At 41.2% G+C, this 21,181-nt stretch overlaps 2 protein-coding genes across 2 annotated transcripts in view; one reads left to right on the forward strand and one right to left on the reverse strand.

Moving 5' to 3' along the window:
• LOC146966635 (histone H4) overlaps window positions 1-21,181 on the reverse strand; it is a 126,835-nt gene that overhangs the window by 94,944 nt on the left and 10,710 nt on the right. The window lies entirely within an intron of this gene.
• vipr1b (vasoactive intestinal peptide receptor 1b) overlaps window positions 1-21,181 on the forward strand; it is a 47,096-nt gene that overhangs the window by 3,028 nt on the left and 22,887 nt on the right. The window contains exons 2-4 of the mRNA XM_085763708.1: window positions 5,686-5,776; window positions 10,383-10,493; window positions 20,589-20,689. Of these exons, the coding sequence (XP_085619834.1) occupies window positions 5,686-5,776; window positions 10,383-10,493; window positions 20,589-20,689 (303 nt within the window). The remainder of the gene's footprint in view (window positions 1-5,685; window positions 5,777-10,382; window positions 10,494-20,588; window positions 20,690-21,181) is intronic.

Genomic DNA, 21,181 nt, shown 5'->3' on the forward strand with positions numbered 1-21,181 from the left:
CTGGCAGCCTTCCTAAATGACAACACTCACTAAAACCTTGAAGCAACAGTCTGCTGGCCTTTATGGTCAACTCTGCGCTAATAAACTTTAAAATCTAATAGGTATTTTTACAATGTTTTACACATGGATACTCCTATGTGTGTATAAGTTTTCAGAGTTCATTTATTATTTTGGTATTGTCATTTTGGCCCATCACTCAGTTTTCGATACTCTAGGAATGTTTTTTAGTATCCTGGACTAGAAGACACTTAATATTCATCTCCAGCATTTGAGTTTAAGCATAAATCAGTGTCAGGACCCGTCCCTTCATCTCTTGTATTTTCCTGGATGAGGAAACCTACGGTACATTCAGCCGTTCCCATAAATCATATAGCTACTCTCTGAACCCCAAGCTTGTTTTGTTATCATTGATCTCCATCTTTGTGTATTTTGGCTCTATACACATGCAGGGTTAAGTTAACTAATAAACTATCTCCATGCAATGAGAAGTTTATGCACATATTCTGTCTGTTTTTCACCCAGATAAGGAACATTGTATGTAGGTTTTTGACTATGTCTGCAGCATTAATGGTTTTCACAAAACTTTTTTTTTTGCCTCTGATTTGCATTTCCCATAAGCCAGAAAACACAAAAACAATCCACCCCTTGCATATCAAATTAAACTTAAAATCTGTGCTGTCGGTTGAAATTTTCTAGTTTGAAAGAAACCCCAGCTCTCGCCTCTATCAGATTCTGAAAACTTTATTGATCCCTGCAGGGAAATTGCTTCTCTACAATTACACAACACAACAGTCAATTACGCTAGCAGAAATAAATCAGGACAACAACAGCAATAATTAATGTGAGAACTGAGGAAAGATTACAAATGTACAAAAAGTTCAAGGCAGAATCTCTGCAAGTAGATCCAGTGTCCTGTCTCCTCTCACATAGAGGAAATAAACAACCATCAAGAGGGGGTGTGAGTGATATCCCCACAGTTAATAATGCTCATTGAAGAAGCCTCATGGGGTTACTCGCTGCTGTATCAGCTGGTCCCAGGTCTTAACACTACGAATGCAGGGATCCTGTGTGACAAGGGAGTGGCTGAAGTAAACAAAACTCTCTGTTTCGAGAAAAAGTGCATCTCAGATAAGTCACCGGTAAATATTTTAACACGTACAATAAAAGAAGAAAGATAAAAAGTTGGAAAAACAACAAACCCAGCATAAGCAACAGGCTGCGTTGGTGCATTTTCAGTTTTAATATAACAAAATGTAAATGTTCTATGAGAAGCAATTCATCAACATGTGAATCTTGTTGAGCTGTTTTCTGCTTCAACAGCCAAAAGTGTTAATTACAGGACATTAGCGCATTTATTTTCTGTTCTGACTTTGAGTTGTTTCAATACAAACCAGCAATCACACTGTCAATACATGTCAAGCCGGTCAGTATATCACTAATCCAATGTGAACTTAGCCCTATTGATTATAAACCAGGTAACATATGTGGTAGCTAATTAGCTATAAGCAACTCTGCCAATCAATTATGTAATTGTATCTAAGGTGAAAGAAAGCAATTGGATTATAATTTATTGTTTACATCTGTTACTTTCAAATCAAAATTACTTCTAAAAAGTCTGTGTTTATTGCTCAACAGAGGGCAGCAAAACAAGCTGAAAATCCACATTAGAAGTTATATTCACAGTTTATTGCATTTCCAGTAGTCACATCAGCACATTATCAGTTATTTGGACTCAGATCTCTGGCCACCTGATGAATATGAGTCCAATATTTGCCTCTTTTCTGCCTATTCAGTCTTCACAAAGTCCAATGGACAATATCCATCTCTTAATCTGCTAGAAGCTAAAAGCTCCAGCAGCCAGTATAGTAACTTTGTCTGGTTTTGTTTCTTGGCAGAGCGTTGCTGGATTGATGCTGGTCGCATTTAAATGTAAATAGCTTTGGTCAGGATGCAACAGTGGAGCTGGGTAATTTAATATTTAATCAACTTTTGACAGAATTATATTGTGATGATATTACGGCTGTTACCAGGGCCCAATGCAAACGAATTTGGCCCTCTGATTATTAAAACATAAAGCTTTCTTTAAAATATTTTGTAGCTACAAAAAACACAAAGTTAAAAAAAAATTAGCTAGGGTATATTCCGGCGTAAATTTAACCCATGGTCCAACCCCCCCCTGACACCGGGTTAGCCCCCCATCCCCCCTCGAGAGATGAAGTCTAGCTTCTCTAGTTTATAGAACTTTAGCAAAGACCGCACCAAAGCACCATAACAAACAGCGCAGTCTATTTCTCTACGCGCAAACTGCGATCAAAAAGCCAATGCTCAGAACAGCACCAATCGTCATCAACAGTACACACAGGGTCCCAGCACATAATACGAGGCATCAAACAGATTCGCCTGGTTTCTATTGAAAAGAGACGGAAACAACTTACCCACTCTCCTCCAGTTATACGCTATGCAGCAACTTTCCGCGTCCAGCAGAGAGTCCAGGCACTGACAACACACGCCCGAGTCCGACTGGCAGCACACACATCTGGTTTCAGCGGCCATGGGCAGGCACTGACCACACTGACCACTTCCAGCACCTAGACTCCACCGGCAGCTCTCCCTCTTTCACTTTTCTCCTCCATTTCCTTCATCTCGTCTTCGGTAATCTCGGTATCAAACGGATAGGGGCGCCCATCGAAATGAAACCAGACGTCGTTGTTCTCAAACTCCATAAACTCAGCCGTGTTGATGTCTGCTTCACTATGTTACAGGCAGTCTCTTCCGGCAACAAACGTCGTCCTGATCTCGCGTGACGTCGCGTCTAATCTCGCGCTTATTTACGTGATTTTCTCCCGCAAATATCTAAAGTTAGAAATGCCCATTTCTGTCCTTTTCCCTGTGAACACTCGATAATAACTTTTATAAACTGATAGGCAAGATACATAGGAACTTTGGCTGCATTGCATGGAGTAATAATCACACATTTTCATTGAGCTGCGACTGCGAGACTCTATCGTCTCCACGCCAGCGGAGTAAGTTACCTGTAACCATGGCAGCAACAAACACGACGGATACGAGTTTGTGGAGTTTGAGAACAACGACGACTGGTTTCGTTTCGATGGGCGTCCCTATTACTAGTTGAGACCGAGTTTACCGAAGACGAGGTGAAGGAAATGGAGGAGAAAAGTGAAAGAGGGAGAGAGCCGGGGGACTCGGACTGTGTTGTCAGTGACTGGACACTGCTGGACGCAGAAAGTTGCTGCATAGCGTATAACTGGAGGAGAGTGGGTGAGTTGTTTTCGTCTCTTTTCAATAGAAACCAGGCAAAGCTAATAACAGATGTTTGATGCCTTGTATTATGTGCTGGGACCCTGTTTGTACTGTTTGTGATGTTTGGTGCTGTTCCGACTGAGCAGTATTTGTGGCTATAAGTGGCTTTTTGATCGCGGTTTGCATGTAGAGAAATAGACTGCGCTGTTTGTTATGGTGCGGTCATTGCTAAAGTTGCTACAACTAGCTGTTAGCAGACTTTATCTCTGGGGGGGGGGGGCGGGGGGGGGGGTCAGGGTGCGTTGGACCATGGGTTAAACTGAGTAACTGCCCACCTGACCTGTAAAAATGTCCAGCTTGTTTTATATGAACAATACTTTTACTTGATAATAAGATTACAGTGCCGAAACAGTGTAAATCACAGATAGCCTACACCAGGTAGCAGAATATTATAAGTATTACATTTTCTGTTTTAAGATATTACCCTCCCCTCTGAGGGGCTTTTGGACTCAAATCCTCTCTTGAATGCTCCACTATTACGTTGGCCAACAATCAATCTCATGGTAATCAAAAATAAGGTTACCAAAGGGTCTAACCAACATGAGATTTCCTCCTCCATCCATGTTGCGGTGCACAGATAATGTTGGCAGATTAATCTTTTGCCTCCCAGCCAGTGCTGCTGCTATTACTTGAGGATATGTTGGATTTTCTGCTGTAATAGGTTGCAGGCAAAGACTCCTGTGAGCAAAGTTCTGTGGATTATGATAGTGTCAGGGCGACCTCATCCATGTGGGGAGAGAGTGAGCAAGGCAATGAGTTAAGCTCAGAAAAGGCAGTGTGGAGAGGTGGAATGGGAGGTAGGCTAGTTTGTACTAGTATGTATATGTCTTTTTGTGTCATATTTACATGAACACCAAGAGGTTGTTAATGTCTGTGGCAGGATACACTGCATCATAGCATTGGGGGCTTTGCTGCGCCGTTACAGGTCAAACAGTTGCACTTCTGACTGTAATGGCTAAACATACAGCAGCACAGCAGGAAACCAGTCCTCTCTACCCTGAGGCAACTATTAAAAAAAAAAAACCTACATGAACCAAACAGACAGTGAGCACTTAATTACACATCCACGTTTCATTTTTCACATAAATACACTATGATCTACTTATAACATTTTGAACAGTTTCTCTCTTAACTTTCTACTTGTTATTTTAGAATTAATTAATCAATTATTGTCAATTACACAACTGAGTATTGCTCCCATACATTTGCCACTGCTACTGTGTGACCATGGTGGGTGTTAGTGTGTGAAGTATAGTGCTATATGATCTTTGTGTAAATGTGGCTGTTTGCTTTTAAATATTCCTACACAATTAGACATCACAGATCACAGCACATTTGTTTTTATGTACTTATATCCTTGTTTAAACAATGAACACAGCTTACAGCTGAGTATGTACTGCCTCATTACACTGAGCCATTACACCATGTTGTATTGTTGCTGTCACTAGGTGCTGTTTGCCTTTAATGGAAGTTTAGGGTATTTGTCATGTCTGAGGTGCACCGCAGCTTTTACAACAAATATCTATGGCAGCTCAACCTCTGGACTAAAAGGGGCATTTGTGGCTGACTGATGGGGATCGTTTCATGTTTGACAGGATGGTTGCGGCTTGTGAAAGGAGAATGTAAAGACATCTGTAAGGACGAGTTAAAGAAGATGAGTTGTTCAGTTGTACAGTAAATACTTCATGTGCTTTGTGCTGCTGCATCACCCCTCAGACTGTGACCTTTACTGCCTGTAGTCATGTAAGTGTTGTCACTTTGGTAGCTGGGTGCAGGCTGAAGCTCCATCCTGGGAGTTCATGAATACACTCTGCCTCATATGGGACTTCTCTCCCCCCCCCCACCTCTCTCCTTTTCTTCCCTCTGCCTCTTCATCTCCACTGACCTTCTCAAGCTCTTCGCTGCTCCTCTTACACATTTTCATTGACCCACCGGTTCTCCGCCAGCAGCTGTCAGCTCACATTTTTCAGCTTTTGTTGACACAGATGAACAATTGCGGTAGATTACTCAGTGGCTCCCTTCTCCACTTCCTAATCCATTTGCATGATAGCATCTATTTGCCAGGCAAGAGGGAGCTTTGTTTGGATTTCAGACATAGAGAACATTTCTGTGTGTTTACTGTATTATTAGCCAGGGGTTTGTTCTAATAGGAAAACACAGCATGAAAAGCCACACTTGCAGGAATGTGATAAAGGGGAAACTAAAATATTTATCAGCAATTTTTCGACTGCGTTTAGCCACTCCACCAGCTTCGATCTCACTGGATATGAATTCTGTCAGAACCAGGCTCCGGTGTGATCGAAGCATATTTGATTCTTGACACCTAAATGTGCTTTTTTTTCTCTTTTCTTCCCTTTTCCACAGGTGTTATCGGTGCAGATGTGCGACGTGGTGAACGAGATCGAGCTGGAGAGGGAGCGCTGTGAGAATAGCACCTCTGGGAACGTCACTTCAGGTCATTCTCTGAAACATTTTCCTCTCTCTGGCTGTTTAGTGTATGCAGCAGCAGCGAGGGGGAGGCTATTTTAGAGGAAATGGGAAACAGTATGAGTAAATAAATAGTGAGCTATAAGGTAATACAGTGTGTGGGAGTTCATAGATAGAGCACAGTTGTAGCCAAGCCAGAAATACAGTCCACAGGTTTCCTAGAGATGTAGTTGAATTACCCTGACTTTAACCTCAACCAAGTCTCACAGTCACAACTCACTTCAAGGTAAAAGAACCATATAGGGGTCGGTGTGAGTTGTCGGAGGGCAACAGCCTTGAGCAAGCAGTTGAAAATCAAACGAAATGTAATGTGTTACTTTTCAAAACCCAGGAGAGAGTCCACATTTCTAGTTTTAACGCTTATTTTTGTCAAAGTTTCGACTGGGACAATTACACCCTCAATATTTACATTTTATATATTTAGGGGGGGTGGTCACCTCTTGTTGTTTCCAAAATTGTTTCCTCACTAGTTTACTTTATCGCAGATGTTTTCGAACAGCGTCTCTAGATTCTGCCTGAGGCGAAAGACGGTTAAGGGACTTTAAAATCCAAAGTGCCAGTTTCCTCAATATGCATCAAAATTCACACTCCGTCTCTGAGTCATAACTCTGCCAAAGCTGAACACACAGAGGTGACACACATATTTTTAGATTCAGTGTGACTCACCCTTTTTCTGCATAGTCTGAAGAAAAGTCCAAAAATCTGGCCTGAAAATCATCGAAATAAGAAAGATGCTCTAATAAACTCTTGAACTTGCCTGGAAAGTTATCCGTTAACTATGGTCTGTATGCACATCACATGTGAGTGTCAACTTTTTATTATCTTTCTATAATTAATTTCTATAATTATCTATCAATAATAATCATATCATTAAAGCCGCAAGCGGCGATGATCGGCCCTCGCTCGACCCATGCTACTGCGGGGGCCTGAGGCGTGCGGGGGCCGTGGCGCGAAGCGAGAATGGCGAAAAAGCGCTGCGGGAGCGGAAAAACGCAACGTGCGGTTCGTCCACTAGATGGCGCTACGAAGCCAGAAGCGGGTAGCGGCGTTCAGGAGCTGACCGGGATCAAGCCCCTGACGTTTGATGTGAATCGGACAATGTAAATGTAAAACAGGTCACTTCCTGTTACCACCAGGGGGCGCATTTGTATGAATCCAGATGTGGGTAGGTGTGATCAGGGGCTGACCAGGATCACACATGTCAGGTTTGAAGTTAATCGGACAATGTAAATGTAAAACAGGTCACTTCCTGTTACCACCAGGGGGCGCATTTGTATGAACCCAGATGTGGGTAGGTGTGTTTAGGGGCAGTGGCTCATAAAATATGTAAAATTTGAAGTTGATCGGACAAGTTAAGTGTAAACCAGGTCACTTCCTGTTACCACCGGGGGGCGCATTGAGTAAAGTGGGCGTGCCATTCAGCGGAACGTTCAGGGTGGAGCCATCATCATCTTCAGCAAGTTTGAAGCTGATAGGATGAAGTATGTGGGCGTTAGAGCTGTTAGAAGGTGAAATGGCGAGGAAACATGAAGTCGCCAAAAATTGGCAAGGCCGCAGAAGCCACGCCCTTTGACGTAGAGACCTATGGAGCACAAGGTTGGATCAGCATGGCATCTCGATAACCTGTAGGCAATTTGAAGTAGATCGGGCGAAATTAGTGGGAGGAGTTAAAGATTTTAATGTAAAAAATGGTCACTTCCTGTTACCACCGGGGGGCGCTTTGAGTAAAGTGAGATATTGATATATCGGGCGAATCAGTGACTCACCCCCATAATTTCCTTCAAGTTTGAAGTTGATAGGATAAAGCATGTGGGCGTGACAGCCAACCGAATGTTGGTGGCGATCGAGCCTATGTTTGGCGCCCATTGGAAGCCACGCCCTTTGACGTATTGACCTACGGAGCACAAGCTGTACTCAGCTAGGTCTGAAGATGTTGTCTATCAAATTTGGAGCGTGTCGTGCGAACCGTTTCGGACGAGTTAATTTGGCGCCAAAAACGACCAATTCAAAATGGCCGACTTCCTGTTGACATTTCACCATGACATTAAGAGGCTTTTTTGTATATCTGGGTATGGTACATATGTGTACCGAATTTTGTAGGTCTACGCCAAAGTAAGCAAAATTGTCTATGGGACTTTTCAAAATTTGTAGGGGGCGCTATTTCGCCATGTCGCGTCGGACATGTGCGACCACCACATATATCGAATTTCGGATCAGGCCGGACGTCCGGGCAAAAGTTCACGCATTTTCGAAGTCGGGAAAGGGGCCAAATTGGGGCATTTAGGTGACGGAATAATAAGAATAAAAAACAGCGCGATTTCAATAGGCCTTCGCCAAAGTAAGCAAAATTGTCTATGGGACTTTTCAAAATTTGTAGGGGGCGCTATTTCGCCATGTCGCGTCGGACATGTGCGACCACCACATATATCGAATTTCGGATCAGGCCGGACGTCCGGGCAAAAGTTCACGCATTTTCGAAGTCGGGAAAGGGGCCAAATTGGGGCATTTAGGTGACGGAATAATAAGAATAAAAAACAGCGCGATTTCAATAGGCCTTCGCCGGGCGAGTGCTACTCGCCGCTCGGGCCTAAATAACATGTAATGCATCAGATAAAGCATGTGTAGCCTACACATTTCTTTTTTTTATTTCATAGAAGGAAAGTGAAAGATGGACACCGATAGAATCATGTATGGTATATTTATATGTATGGCTTACATACCTTGCATACCTACAGCATTTGTAATTCTTCTGCAAATAGATGAGCTGACAGACAAATTAATTCACCTTTGGGGATTACTAAAGTAATGCTTTCGTATATTCAGAGAGCAGTAGAAGAGCAATTTCAATCCGGACAGACTAATAAGGATGAAGAGAGACAGGCTGGAAAACGGAGTAACATTTATTGTGCAAACATAATCTTTTGGCGCTGAGACGCCGGGGAGTAGATCAGCGTAGTGGTGGACTGATGTGGGAAGAGAGGTTTGCATCTGAAGAAGATATCCCCCCCGGGTCTAAACACTGGTGGTGGTAAGCAGCATGGGGCCGCCTGCCGAGGAACCTCTGATTGAAAATCCTGACGAAGAAAGTCGGTATGGAGGTGGTGGAGAGTTTAGTTGAATGACAGCAGGAAGACAGCAGAGAGGAAGAACACTTTTAAATTTGACAGCTAATGACTGATTGGTAGAAGAGAGAGGAGACGGCAGACTGTGATTGGATGAATTAGGTGATGAGGGAGGAGCGAGAGGATAGCGGGAGAACTGGGAAGAGGCTTGGATGTGAGCTTAAAGAGAGTCAGTAGAGTGATGAAGAATATGAATATAAAGCTAAGTTTTAAAATGTCCATCAACAACCAAATAAAACCAAAGCTAAAAACTTTAATTTAATTTCTTCTCTTGTTTAGATTTGTTTGACTTCAGTGACCTCACAAACTGTGAAAAACTCATATGTTTTAACTTTGTTGGTATCTCAATTTGCTTTCACTTAAGTGAAGAATCACTACACAAGCTGTGTATATAATGCATTAAGTGATTATACATGAAAGCCTTGCATAGAAACTGCTTTCTCCTTATCTCTGCAACAACCCTCATTTCTCATTTCTCTACTTCCCTATCTGCTTCCTCAGCAGGAAGGTAGTGGAAGCTGCTTTCAGAGGTTGTGTCCCTAATAAATGAATTAGCAGTGTGCATTCGTGAGAACCCATACATTCACATCAGATGGTTATACAACATATTAAATATAGAGAAAAATGAGTACGTCAGGACCTGAGATACAGAAATAACTTGAGAAATTATTGTACTGACTCGAAGAAGCTGTTTGTACTCTGACAGACACTGTGTAAAGTTTTTAACTTTGCCTCTGTTAGTTTCTGAACTTTCTATCTATCTTTCTCAGAAATGCTCTGTTGCTTGTGTTTTTGTTATTTCACACCGTTGTGAATATTCGCTCAGGTGTTGTAGGTCTGTGCACACTGTTGTTGACTTACACTTTCAGAATGAAGAGCTGCAACTCTCATTTCAAACATAGAAACAAGTTTAAAAAAAGATTTCTAGCAGGGTGCACGAATGCAACAGACTGAAAAACTGGTGTGTGATTGTCCACTTAGTCACCCCCCCCCCCAAACAAAAAAACCTTATCCCAGCTGCAGCCAAATAAACTATCGTGGACAAGTTACGTTTGTTTATGTCTTGGTTTACATTATGTGAGAGGAGAAGAAAATAGTGGTTTAGTGATGCAGGTTTCACTGTTTAGTCAACCGCTAATGAGACGACTAAAGGGAGACAGACTATAGAGGAGTTTGTCCTTGTGCACTTTGTCTTTGTTTAGGGAAATGACAAACCACCTGATTATGTATTGACCGAGTCAATACTCTCAGTTTTTCTAAATCTGTCAAGTCAGGCACCATTTGACTTTCTAAATGTCTTCTTGAAGCTTTTGAAGCAGATTGAATCACCAGAATTTTTTTCCCCTTGTTATAGTACTGTATATCTTGCCTGTTTAAAAAAAATATTTGCAGCATTTAAATGTTGTTGATATGATATGATGCCATGTTGATGGTGTCGTCTTCTTGTGGCAGGTTGCCAAGGCATGTGGGATATCATCGCCTGTTGGCCTTCAGCCAGTGTCGGAGCGGTGGTAACAATAACCTGTCCCACGTACTTCAGCTACTTCAGTGACGAGCACAAAGGTAAAATCATCTCACTTCAGTTGATGGAAGTATAAAATACAGCGCATGTCAAGTGTAACTGTTTTTTTCCTCTTTTCTTTTTTTTTTTAAAATCCACAATCACCACATAATGAGAAATTTAAATAATTCATAGTTATTTATGTCCTATAATTTAGTTTGAAGTGGAATAAATTATCTTGTGGCCTACAGGACCATTTTTGCCACCAGCTCAAGGCTGGTCAGCTCATTTATATATATATATTTTTTTTCCCCCGCGTCACTTAATATTTTTCTGTGCTGCGTGTATTTTGAGCATTATTGAAAAGTGTATTTGCATGCGGTCGAGCCTTTGGGTAGATCCTGATGATGAAATGTGTTGCTGGCATGCAAATGGGCATTTAAATTCACCAAAGTGGTGGTTTCACCATCTCCTCCTGTGGGCATTAGAATATTATGTGAAACCCTGCAGAAAGCCCAAGGCAAACAACTCAGAGAGAGTGGATATTGATTCATGAGTCTCATAAAGAGCTTCATTACAGCTTTGTTATTTGCGGGACTGATGCGTAACATTTCAGAGATTTCACCATGTCTGTACTGTTCCCAGCAAGAGACAGAGACTTCCCTCCCACAGGCTCCAGCAGCGCTTTAGACAGCAGCGTCATGCAGAGACAACGCTCTCATCCATAATAGTATTGACCCTGTGACATGCGGTACATTAAAAACATCTCTCATTCAAGAGTCTGAAGGTCTCCAGGTGCGTCCAACCCAGGATCAGAGTTTATCCAGGTTACTGTAAACAGTGTGTAGTGTTTACATGAGCCAAATGAAGGGGCAGATTTAAACTCAGCCACAGATCACAGTGAGGGTCTGAGAAAACAAGCAGGAATCCAGGTCATCCTCAAACCTTTGTTTTGGACCAAGCACAGACACAGTGATCAGGGAGGAAGCGACGCTCCACCAACATAAGATAAGAAAGAGAAACATCACAAAGTTTTGTGTTTTGTTCTGTTTGTTCACGATTATGAGAAATTGAGCCTCTGCTCTTCTGTCTGATAAAGGACCCCCGGACTGAGAAGTTGCGTGTTTTTGCGCTGGTTTTGAACTGTTTCGGACGTGTTGCAACTTTTTCCGATAATCTTGTATTAATTTCATGCCTCTTTGTGTTGATTTTGTTTTTGTTATTGTGTGTTTTTTTGTGCTTGCGCTTTGATCTCTTTTAGTTGTTTCTGTGTCTGTGCTAGTTTTCTGATTCTTTGTCGTAGTTTTACATCTGTTCTGTGTCTCTGTTCTCATTTTGGTGTCTCTTTTTGGTCATTTCACCCTCTTTTTTGTATTTATATGGAGTCTCTTTGTTGTTGTTTTCCCTGTGGCCCCTTTGTGGTTATTTTATGTCTGTTAACCGAGTGCTATATCTTTCAAAGAAGAAATATTAACAGTCACTTCATACAGAGGCTCTGGCCCTGCAGCCCCCTGACACCACCCTGTAGCTCGTTTGCTTATATATCCACGGTTCTGTCTCTTTAACAATGAGCCAAGGTTTTCCACCAACAGCTATCTTCATACAGTAAATGTTATTTATTTGACAGTGTATTGTTTTCTTCCTGCTCTGTTTTAGCACATCAACATTTTTATCTTTTTTAATGACCCTTTGTAGCTCAGCTTTGTGTGTTTGCCATCTTTCTCGCTTGTCTGATCCAGAGTCCTTTGTTTCGCTATTCACTTCCATTTCTTTCAAAACAATATGTCCTTGTTTATCCCCTGCACCACATCAACTCCTCCGCTGTCTGTAAATTCCTTTGGACCTTCAAAGTTGTTCTCAATACCTGAAATATCAGAACTTCACCTCCCTGATTCAACAAACTGGATTTTCTGTCTCAACTCTCATGTCACAAAATTTAAAAAAAGAAAATTGTCAAATCGTTGTCTTCACTGGTCTGTTTGTCTGCTGAATCTCTCTATTGTTCTCAATGTCAGTAGAAAAATTCATGCTTTTTTTGTTTGTTTGTTTTTACTACAGATCAGTTGGCCCTGTCATTTTTAGAAACATTCACCGTGCACATACCAATACATACTAAATGAATGGACACTATTTGCAGCTGTTTCCAGTCTTTAGCACCTGCCTCCTTTCTAAAACCAGCTTGACTTGATGAATTTTTGTACTTTTGTTGAGCTGGTGCTCCTGAACCCTGGTATATCTTCGATTCGGTCTGAGTTTGACCATGAGCCTTATGGTGCCTTCGGCAAGAACTAGGTTGTGGGGTCCCTCAGTGTCCCAACCTCATTTTTTATCCAGTCTATTTTACTTTTCCTCCTCTTGTTTCACTTACTTTTCCAAAACTCAAATCATCTTGAGATGTAAAACCACCATCTCCCTTCCTTGAGTTGATAGGAAAAAGGAAAATGACATCTTGATACATCAGACCTTCAGACCTATTACTATTTTGGTCTACACCTATTGAAGCATTTTTATAGTTACTAATTTTGATCATGTGTAATCTCATCTCATCCACAAACACAAGCTGGATGTAATGGCAGCTGTGAATATAAACCCTCTGACATGTTTTGAATTGACTTTAATTAAATATTGAGTTATTAAATTAAACACACATCACAGTGGGGCACCCAGTGGTTTTGATCAGCATGAGCACCAGTTTGGATGTTGATTTGGTTTTCTGTGATGTTCTTGACCCAAACTTTTCCTTTAGATCCTTTTTTTCTTCCCCTCAGAGTCATTTTCAAATCTGTGCTGATGGATATCTATTTCTTATTTTTCAACACCTCTGGGCTTTTTACCTCCTGCTTTTTACCTGCTCCTCTTGTGCTGCTGTCTGTATGACCCAGCCAGTCAGTGTTCATTCCTGCCCCCTGACTGAGAGATGTGCTAATATTCGACTATTGACAGTAGCACCGCTGGGTACAAGAAGATGGGGCTTTTACTGGTGGGTAACCAGTAACACACTGATAGATATTACCTCACTTCGAATTCTGCATGTACAGGCCATATACAAACCCTCCAATGAAATGAATAACATAGTAACTTGGGCAGAAATCTGGCAGTTCAAAGAGATTTCATTGGGCTTTCACTAATAAGAGGTGCATATTTGTAGAAAGACCAAAATCTCAGGTTAGTTTCTGACTGTGTAAATTGAATAACCCCTTCCCTGAGCATGGCCCATTGCTCCTCTGTTTTGCTGGTGATTTAGCTATTTTTTCCCTAAATCTTAACTTAATCATGGTTTTAGGTAAAGCTTAACAAAAATGATTATTATATTTGTTTGAATCATCCCCTCCCTCCTCCAAATAAACAATCCTGCCAGCACATTTAAAGATCACAAGTGAACCATTTAAATTTTGTTTGTTACACAAGCAGAGGTACTAAACAAGGTATATGGTTTTGAGTGGAGGTATAGTGTGAGTTTTAGAGTTTTTGTTATATTCAGAAAGGGAAAAAAAAACTTCACACTCAGTTATGCTCAGTGGAGCAGAGGAATGAAGAGGAAACAACAGTCTTAATATTTAGCTAAAGTACTTGGAAGTGGTATTAAGTATTAAGGGATTGAGTGGATGTGTTTATTTCTTTTAAGTCATTTGCTGCCAGTGTTTTAATGAAAACTGGACTAATACCACTTGGGTGACTATGAGGAAGCTCAAGTTCACTTTCCATGCTGATGCCATTTGTCAAAGAAGTCTCTAAAGTTTTAACTACAACTTTTAATGAATTTTGTCTGTTTACCAACTAAAATCATCAACTAAAAGTGGGTGAACACTTTTACTTTGCACAGATTGTGGGTGTGAGAAAAGCTGGTCCACCGCCTCTTAAACACGCAGTAAAATTACAATATGGTTCCTACCCATGTGATTTTTTTTCTTTGTTCTCTCTCTGGGAGTAATGATGCACTCATACAGGCATTATCAACTCAGAGAGTCCAGCGGCAAATGAGAGACACAGGGAAATGTGACACTTCAAAGATGGAGGATCCTCTTAAAACCCCACATGTACTGATGGCAGCATGACAGAAACTCTTTGTACGGCTGATAGCAAACAAAAGATTGTGTAACACTTAGAGATGTAACGTACATTGAACTACAAAAACTAAGTGTATGGTAAAACAAACAAACAAACAAACACTTCAGCTTCAAACAGAATTAAAATTGGCACCAATGGCAATTTGGACTGATTAGACTTGTAAGGTCAAGAGCATGGAGGCCTCAGACCATGCTCTTGTTTAAAAAAAAGTCATCCCTCCATGGTGAATTATCATTCTTTAAAGAAAAACAATTGTACCAAATCTCTTGCTTCAAGAAAAGTGGGCGCTGACTTTTAAGTCACAATTTGAACTAATAACTTTCTCTACTATGTGTTGTAAATTCACATCCACAGAATCTGCTCAGGGACCACAGAATAAAAATCAATTATAAGTGGTAGTTGTACCTCCACCTGCACATAGTGGAAACTGCCAGCAGCAAATCCAGCAAGTGCTAATCAGGAGGAATGACATTGTATTTTAAGATCAAGTTGAAGCCTCTATGTTCTGCTTTGTTCATTCTTAAAGTGAAGTTCCAATTTACTTAAAACCTTTAACTCAGACAAATTGGATCATATTAAAATAAATGATATAAATTTCCTCAGATTTCACCTTCACTCTCAAAGAGTTTTTGATCAAAACCTGTTTTTCTTTAATGTACACCTCACCTTGTCACCACAGGGGAGGGTGTAGATTTTAATATCTCACTTGTGAAGACTATAATTAGATGAAAGGTCTGAAGGGAGGGTGGTAGGTTGCTTTTCAAATCTGCCATATGTAACGTCGTCCTCAGAAAATTGCAGACATTGAAGATGAAGCAGAAACTTCAACAGCTACACATGAACTTTACTTTGAAACCAGCCGACTTTTTGTCAGACTAGGTGGAGTGGGTGTCTGCAAATGTAGGGAAATGTCACTTTGTAATGAAAATCTTCCCCAACTCTTTCCTCCTCGCGCCCATACACATTGACAGTACAAGATATTCGTGACCTTTTCCTGATATTGAATTTCAACTCTTTTTGTGCGCTCTACATCTCCACTGTCACTGAGATTTAGAAATATATATTATATATTGAGGGTTAGGGTTAGGTTGCTTTTTTTAATCTGCATCTCACCCTTTGCAATTCCTTTGCCTTTAATCAGGAACATCAATAAGGACTAATCGCTTTTATCTTGATTCACCTCATCTCTCATCACATATTGTGATTGAAAGTCATTTTCACTCCCTCTTTTCTAACATAACGCTGCATGGTCGTGATAAGCAGTTTACCAATTAGTTTACTTCTCCCTTCTGGGATCAGGGTTAGACCTCCTGCCCTTCTGCCCTGCCCACTAAGATCATCACAACCACACACACACACACACATGTAGTGGTACTAATTGAGAAAGATTACAGCTGGGAGGACACACACCCTCTTGACTCCCCATCCAAGTGATTCATTTTGAAGCTGTCACCATCAGGATCTGTTTTTGTTCCCATGCTATGACCTTAAGTCTTCTGACTTTGCCTGTCTCCCTAATCATAACAGTTTCTTATTTTTGCTGTGAAACTGTGAAATTAACATGTTTATGCTTACAGTAACAATTGTAACTGATCATTAAGGTTCAACACTAGAACATACAAATGAAATGTCTGGAAAACATCAAGTTTATATCTTCAGATTATTTCAGAACAAGCTAGACACTATATTTGTACCAATTAGTATATGTTTCTTGCCAATCCACACTCAAGGCTGCACATAAGCAGACATCACAGCAATTAATCTTTCACTGCGAGAGATGACGATGGCTACATGTTCATCTCAGTTCATTTCGCAGCCACATCACAGCATTAATCACAGCAAAACATACAAGTTGAAAGGAGACATCGAAAATCCTCCTCTTTCTTAAACTTTTCTCTTTATTTATTTTCATCGTATTTTTGTATCTATTTTGCATTATAGGAACAGTGAACACAGCTTTATCCTTCATGCAGATTGACAGATTCACGCTGCTGGTATCTCAAGTGGCTTTACTGTCCTGAACCGAACCAAAACTTAAATGTCAGTTTGGTGTCTTTCTTGCTGTTTTGCTTTTTGGATTCAACAAGGATTTTTGTTTGTTTGTTTGTTTGTCGATGCTGCCCAATTTCTTTGAAACAATTACTGGGGATGTTACTCTGGCCCTGTTCATCTGTGGCAACATCAAGTCACAGTGTGCAACCGTGGAAAACCTTCAGCACTGGCAGGGAAAGGGAATCTGACAGGGTGCAGGTGTTCAAATAGTGAAAGAAGCACTGGATCTGTTTTGATAACATAGTTATTAACATGTGTGGAGGACGGGTCGCCAGCACTGGGTGTGGTAGACGTCAAAGCAGCAGCGTCAGAAGTGACTTGGCTGAAAGTGACTTTTGAAGTTGTGGATTTTCACATTTAGTGAAGTATTTGACTTGTTCCAAGTTTGGTGACAGATCTCGCTGAGCCACTTGCAGCACCCACCTGCCTAGAGGACATAACTATGTTACCCAGGTGTCTAAGGTTTGGAGGCTGCTGGGATAGAGTAACTTAATGGGCGCTCTGTGGATTTCTAGAAACTTGTTATGAAGATAAACTACCTCATAAAAATAATAACACAGTGCATGTAAATAGTGGTGAAATTTACCCTGAAACTCGAGGCAAATAAACTGAGACGGCAACAGCTTGAGGTAAACTCCTCAGGAGAGATGCACAGACATGGACTGAAACTGTAGCTCAGGGATAAATCTATCTAAATCCACAACTTCGCAAACAAAAGTAAAGCTCTTCATTTACAGGGCTATTCTGTTCTCTTTCTTTTTTGTTTTACTTTTATTTCTTCATGTCTGACTCTCATAATGGGCCCTGATGGCAGGTTGATATGTCTGCTGAGGTTTCACCATTTTGACATTTCCAGGTTAAGAGGACACTTGTAAAGTCTGACTGATATGACCAGGGGGAACAGAGTGAAGTGAAATATGTCCATCTGTCTCATGTATTTACGCCGATCTATGTTATATGATTGATCGACACTATGCATCGGACAATCGCATTGCAAATTTAGCATCTGAATCATCTGAAAAGTGACAAACATAAGTGTACATTTCATAGGAAGGGTATTTTAATGCTTACCACATCAAGTATTGAAGATACTTATGTTGTTCAGGTGTCACATTCCCAGTGTTGCCTGTAATCAAAATGCTTGAAAAACAGTAATCTTCTTCTTTTGAGTACATTATATTTGGATAAGCAGAAAAGAAAAAGTGTAGTAACAGGTTGAAAACAGCCTATATTTTCAGACGAACCGTCCAAAAACACTTTCATGTTGTTGGACTTGGTTTTCCAAATTGAAAATGCCACATTTGAAATATGATGAATGAAAAAAGAGAGCTTAAAAAGCATGTGTCTAGCATATCCTAAAATTATTCACATTCTCAAGATGGTCAGTGTTTAGTGCTCGGGTGATGCCCCGACTGTTCATCTCACATCAACACAAGGACACATTTTCAATGTGACCAGTAATTGGTTTTGTCATCAAACACCTTCAAGACTAATGATGTTCCCATTAGTCTCAGATGTACTTCAGTTCAGTTAGAAAATACCAGCATGCTAACGAGCGAACATACACCTGCTAGACATTTGCATGTCGGCATTGTTATTGTACCAAAACTGGTAGCACATAAAGTTCTGCTGAAAAGACCAAGGTATCCTAACACTTACATTTCCATGTGTCTTTTCCAGGATTTTATTTATTTTTGCTTGTATTGAGTTTTCAGGCAGACAGACGCTGACAAATATTCATTATTCAAAAAAAAAGACAAATAAAAATCAATACCCAACAAGCTGATGTCATTTCTGTGCAACACCGCATGTGAACACTTTATTTGCCTAATCTAAGAAACATGTCTGTCATCACTCATGCTACACTATGTCTAATCAATCATTTCTCTCACCTGAATCATGAGGGATTTCTAGGAAGTCTGTCTCTCACATCAGTACTGGGTGTGCTGCAGTCAACACTGACAGCGTTTTCAGAGGTGGTCAGACAAAAACAAACAGGGCTGTTGATAGTCACAGATAATTGGACGGAAAAAAGATATATTTATATGCCCTCTGCTGCTTATTCACTAAGGGCACAGTAAATCACAACAGGGACGACCTGAGGTTTACTTTTAGGTGAGAATTGTCAGCCTCTGTAAAAACACATGACGTCTCAGGTGACCATGACTCGGCTCACCTGGGTCATCATTTTTCTCTGGAAATGGCTTGTCGCTGTGGCCAATGACAGAGTTTCACTTTGGCTTTTTCTGTCACACACAGGAGAGTGTAGTGGCAGCTGCATGCATCAGGACCTGCATCATTTAGGACATAATTGGATGAAATGTTGTTCATGCATGAGAATGCACAGATTAAGCTGTTAGCCGTAGTAATGAGACTCTCAGAGGGGGCAGTCCTCCTCTCCTCTCCTCTCCTCTCCTCTCCTCTCCTCTCCTCTCCTCTCCTCTCCTCTCCTCTCCTCTCCTCTCCTCTCCTCTTCTCTGTCATTTCTTGATACAATATTGTTGGGTCCTCTCTGCTAGCAAGTTAACTATTCATAAAACAAGCTACCTCAGACAAATGGTGCCAGAATTGTATAATCATTTCTAAAGATTTTAAATGTGTCCCATGAACCTCAGTCATACTCGTAGTCGGTTAAAACTCGATCCGGGGAGTATTTATCAAGCCATGCTGCACATGTGCACATGAAAACAAAAACTTTTTTTTTTTTTTTTTTTTTTTGAAAAAAAGCAATTCAGGCTTTTACAAGCTGTAAAAAGATTAAATCTGTTCAAATATTCTGTCAAGGATATTTGTCTGTCTGAAACAGCCTTGAGTTCAGGAGCAGTTATTTTGCTTTCAGGTGCTTTTCTTGTCCTCACCCTTCTTTTCCCTGTCCTCGCATCCGCAATATTCTGCAATGCAGAAATAAATCTGTTGAAAAGAATGGTAGCATACCATCTAGACTACAAATGAACACAAAGTCCATGGGCCTGAAAGACGACTTCACATCTACTTTACTCAATGTTTCATTCAGTAGCCTCAGGAGGATTCAGCCCACGCCTTCGACAGCACCACTTCCCAAAAACCTCCGAAAACCTCTTTGGTGGCAGCAGAATAAGGTGGAGGATGTTGGTTTAATGAGACTGATACTGTGGGTGTGTGTGCAGAAAACTCACACATCCATGAAAGTGTGTTTAGTTATTAGAGGAAAGGATTTAGGATGAAATGAGAGATGCAATAAGAGAGGATTTACTGACGTCATCCCAGCATGACGCTGAAACTGCAGCCGCAGCAGTTCATAAGAAAATCACATGACCTTTTCTCTGACTGAGCAAATAACGACCTCCTGCTGCTCCACGTTCTTTCCTCCACTGCTGATTACCTGCATATGATAATGTTTGGTCTAAATCGACTACATTTACACTCCCTGAGCAACTTGGCTGTCTGTGACATTGTGGTTAAGGTCTCATTCAGGTTAAGCTATTTACATGAACCTTTGATGCCCCACAAATGAATAAACCATGAATAAATGCCATGAATAAACCAAATACCAGACTATTTGTGGTGATCCGTTCCCAGAGCATTTCAGCTGCAATTAAGTAGAAACATTCTCTCCTTGGCTGAGAAATAGTAGGTTATTTCTAAAGCAGGGGGAATAATAATAATGAATGGGCTGGGTTTTTTTTAATTCTATGTTTAGCAATCATATATCACTATTTTTTTTAATGAAATGTACCCTGCCACTGAGCAGTGATGCACAAGACAAGATAGGGTTCACAATGTCAGTATCTATTACAGCCAAGTGCTTCTCTGCAGGCACAGGTAATGCACAAGTCAATAACAGCTCACATTAGTGGGAGAGAGTGGTTTCTGGAGCCTGACGTCCTCGAGCTGTTTCCTGTGACCTAACCAGTGTATGAGGTCAGCCGCAAAGTCACAGCATGTCACACAGAATATGGAGTGTTACGTCAATTTTAAATTAAACAAGAGTTGAGATAAAAGAGAAATCTACAGCCTGGGTGGCCCGCGTGACCTCTTTATGTCTTCTCCATCGACAGGTAATCTCTCCAAAACCTGCACGGCAAACGGCTGGACGGAGATGAGGCCTATCGACATCGCAGTGAACTGTGGATACAATCTCAACAGCACTAGCGATGATGTGAGTAAACCGCAGTAGTCCATAAGACGCAGCAGGGTAGATTCCTGATTTTCCTTCAGCGACACAGTGGAAATCAAATGAAGAGCCAGTGGGCAGGAAGGATGGGATGAGAATGTCTTTATTTTTCTCTGTGGGTGGGTGCTTTAGGGTCTATCAGAGAAGTGGCTGTACTGGCTGCTCGTTTCACGACTCCAGCGTGTCCCCCATGAGTGTTTCTGTGCCTTGAATCCATGCTTTTGTGGTGCGTTTCTCATGAATTCTTTCCACTGACTTGGTTATTTGTGACAAAGACATCACGGGCCCTAGTTTGCTGGCGCAGCGCAGGTGGCGCAAGGTAGCGCAGCCGGTCTAATGCAAGTTTCGACCAGCGCAGCCTAGCGCAAAGTCAGATTGGAAGATTGGCAGATCGCGCTGCGCTGAGATAGGCGTGGCCGCGCAGCAGGGGGAGGCGTCACAGATTCAGCTTGGTGCAGTGGAAGTTTTGTCCGAAAA

Source organism: Trachurus japonicus, chromosome 20 (assembly GCF_045865225.1).
Source record: "Trachurus japonicus isolate A0001 chromosome 20, Traja_1.0".
Classification (NCBI taxonomy): Eukaryota; Metazoa; Chordata; class Actinopteri; order Carangiformes; family Carangidae; genus Trachurus; species Trachurus japonicus.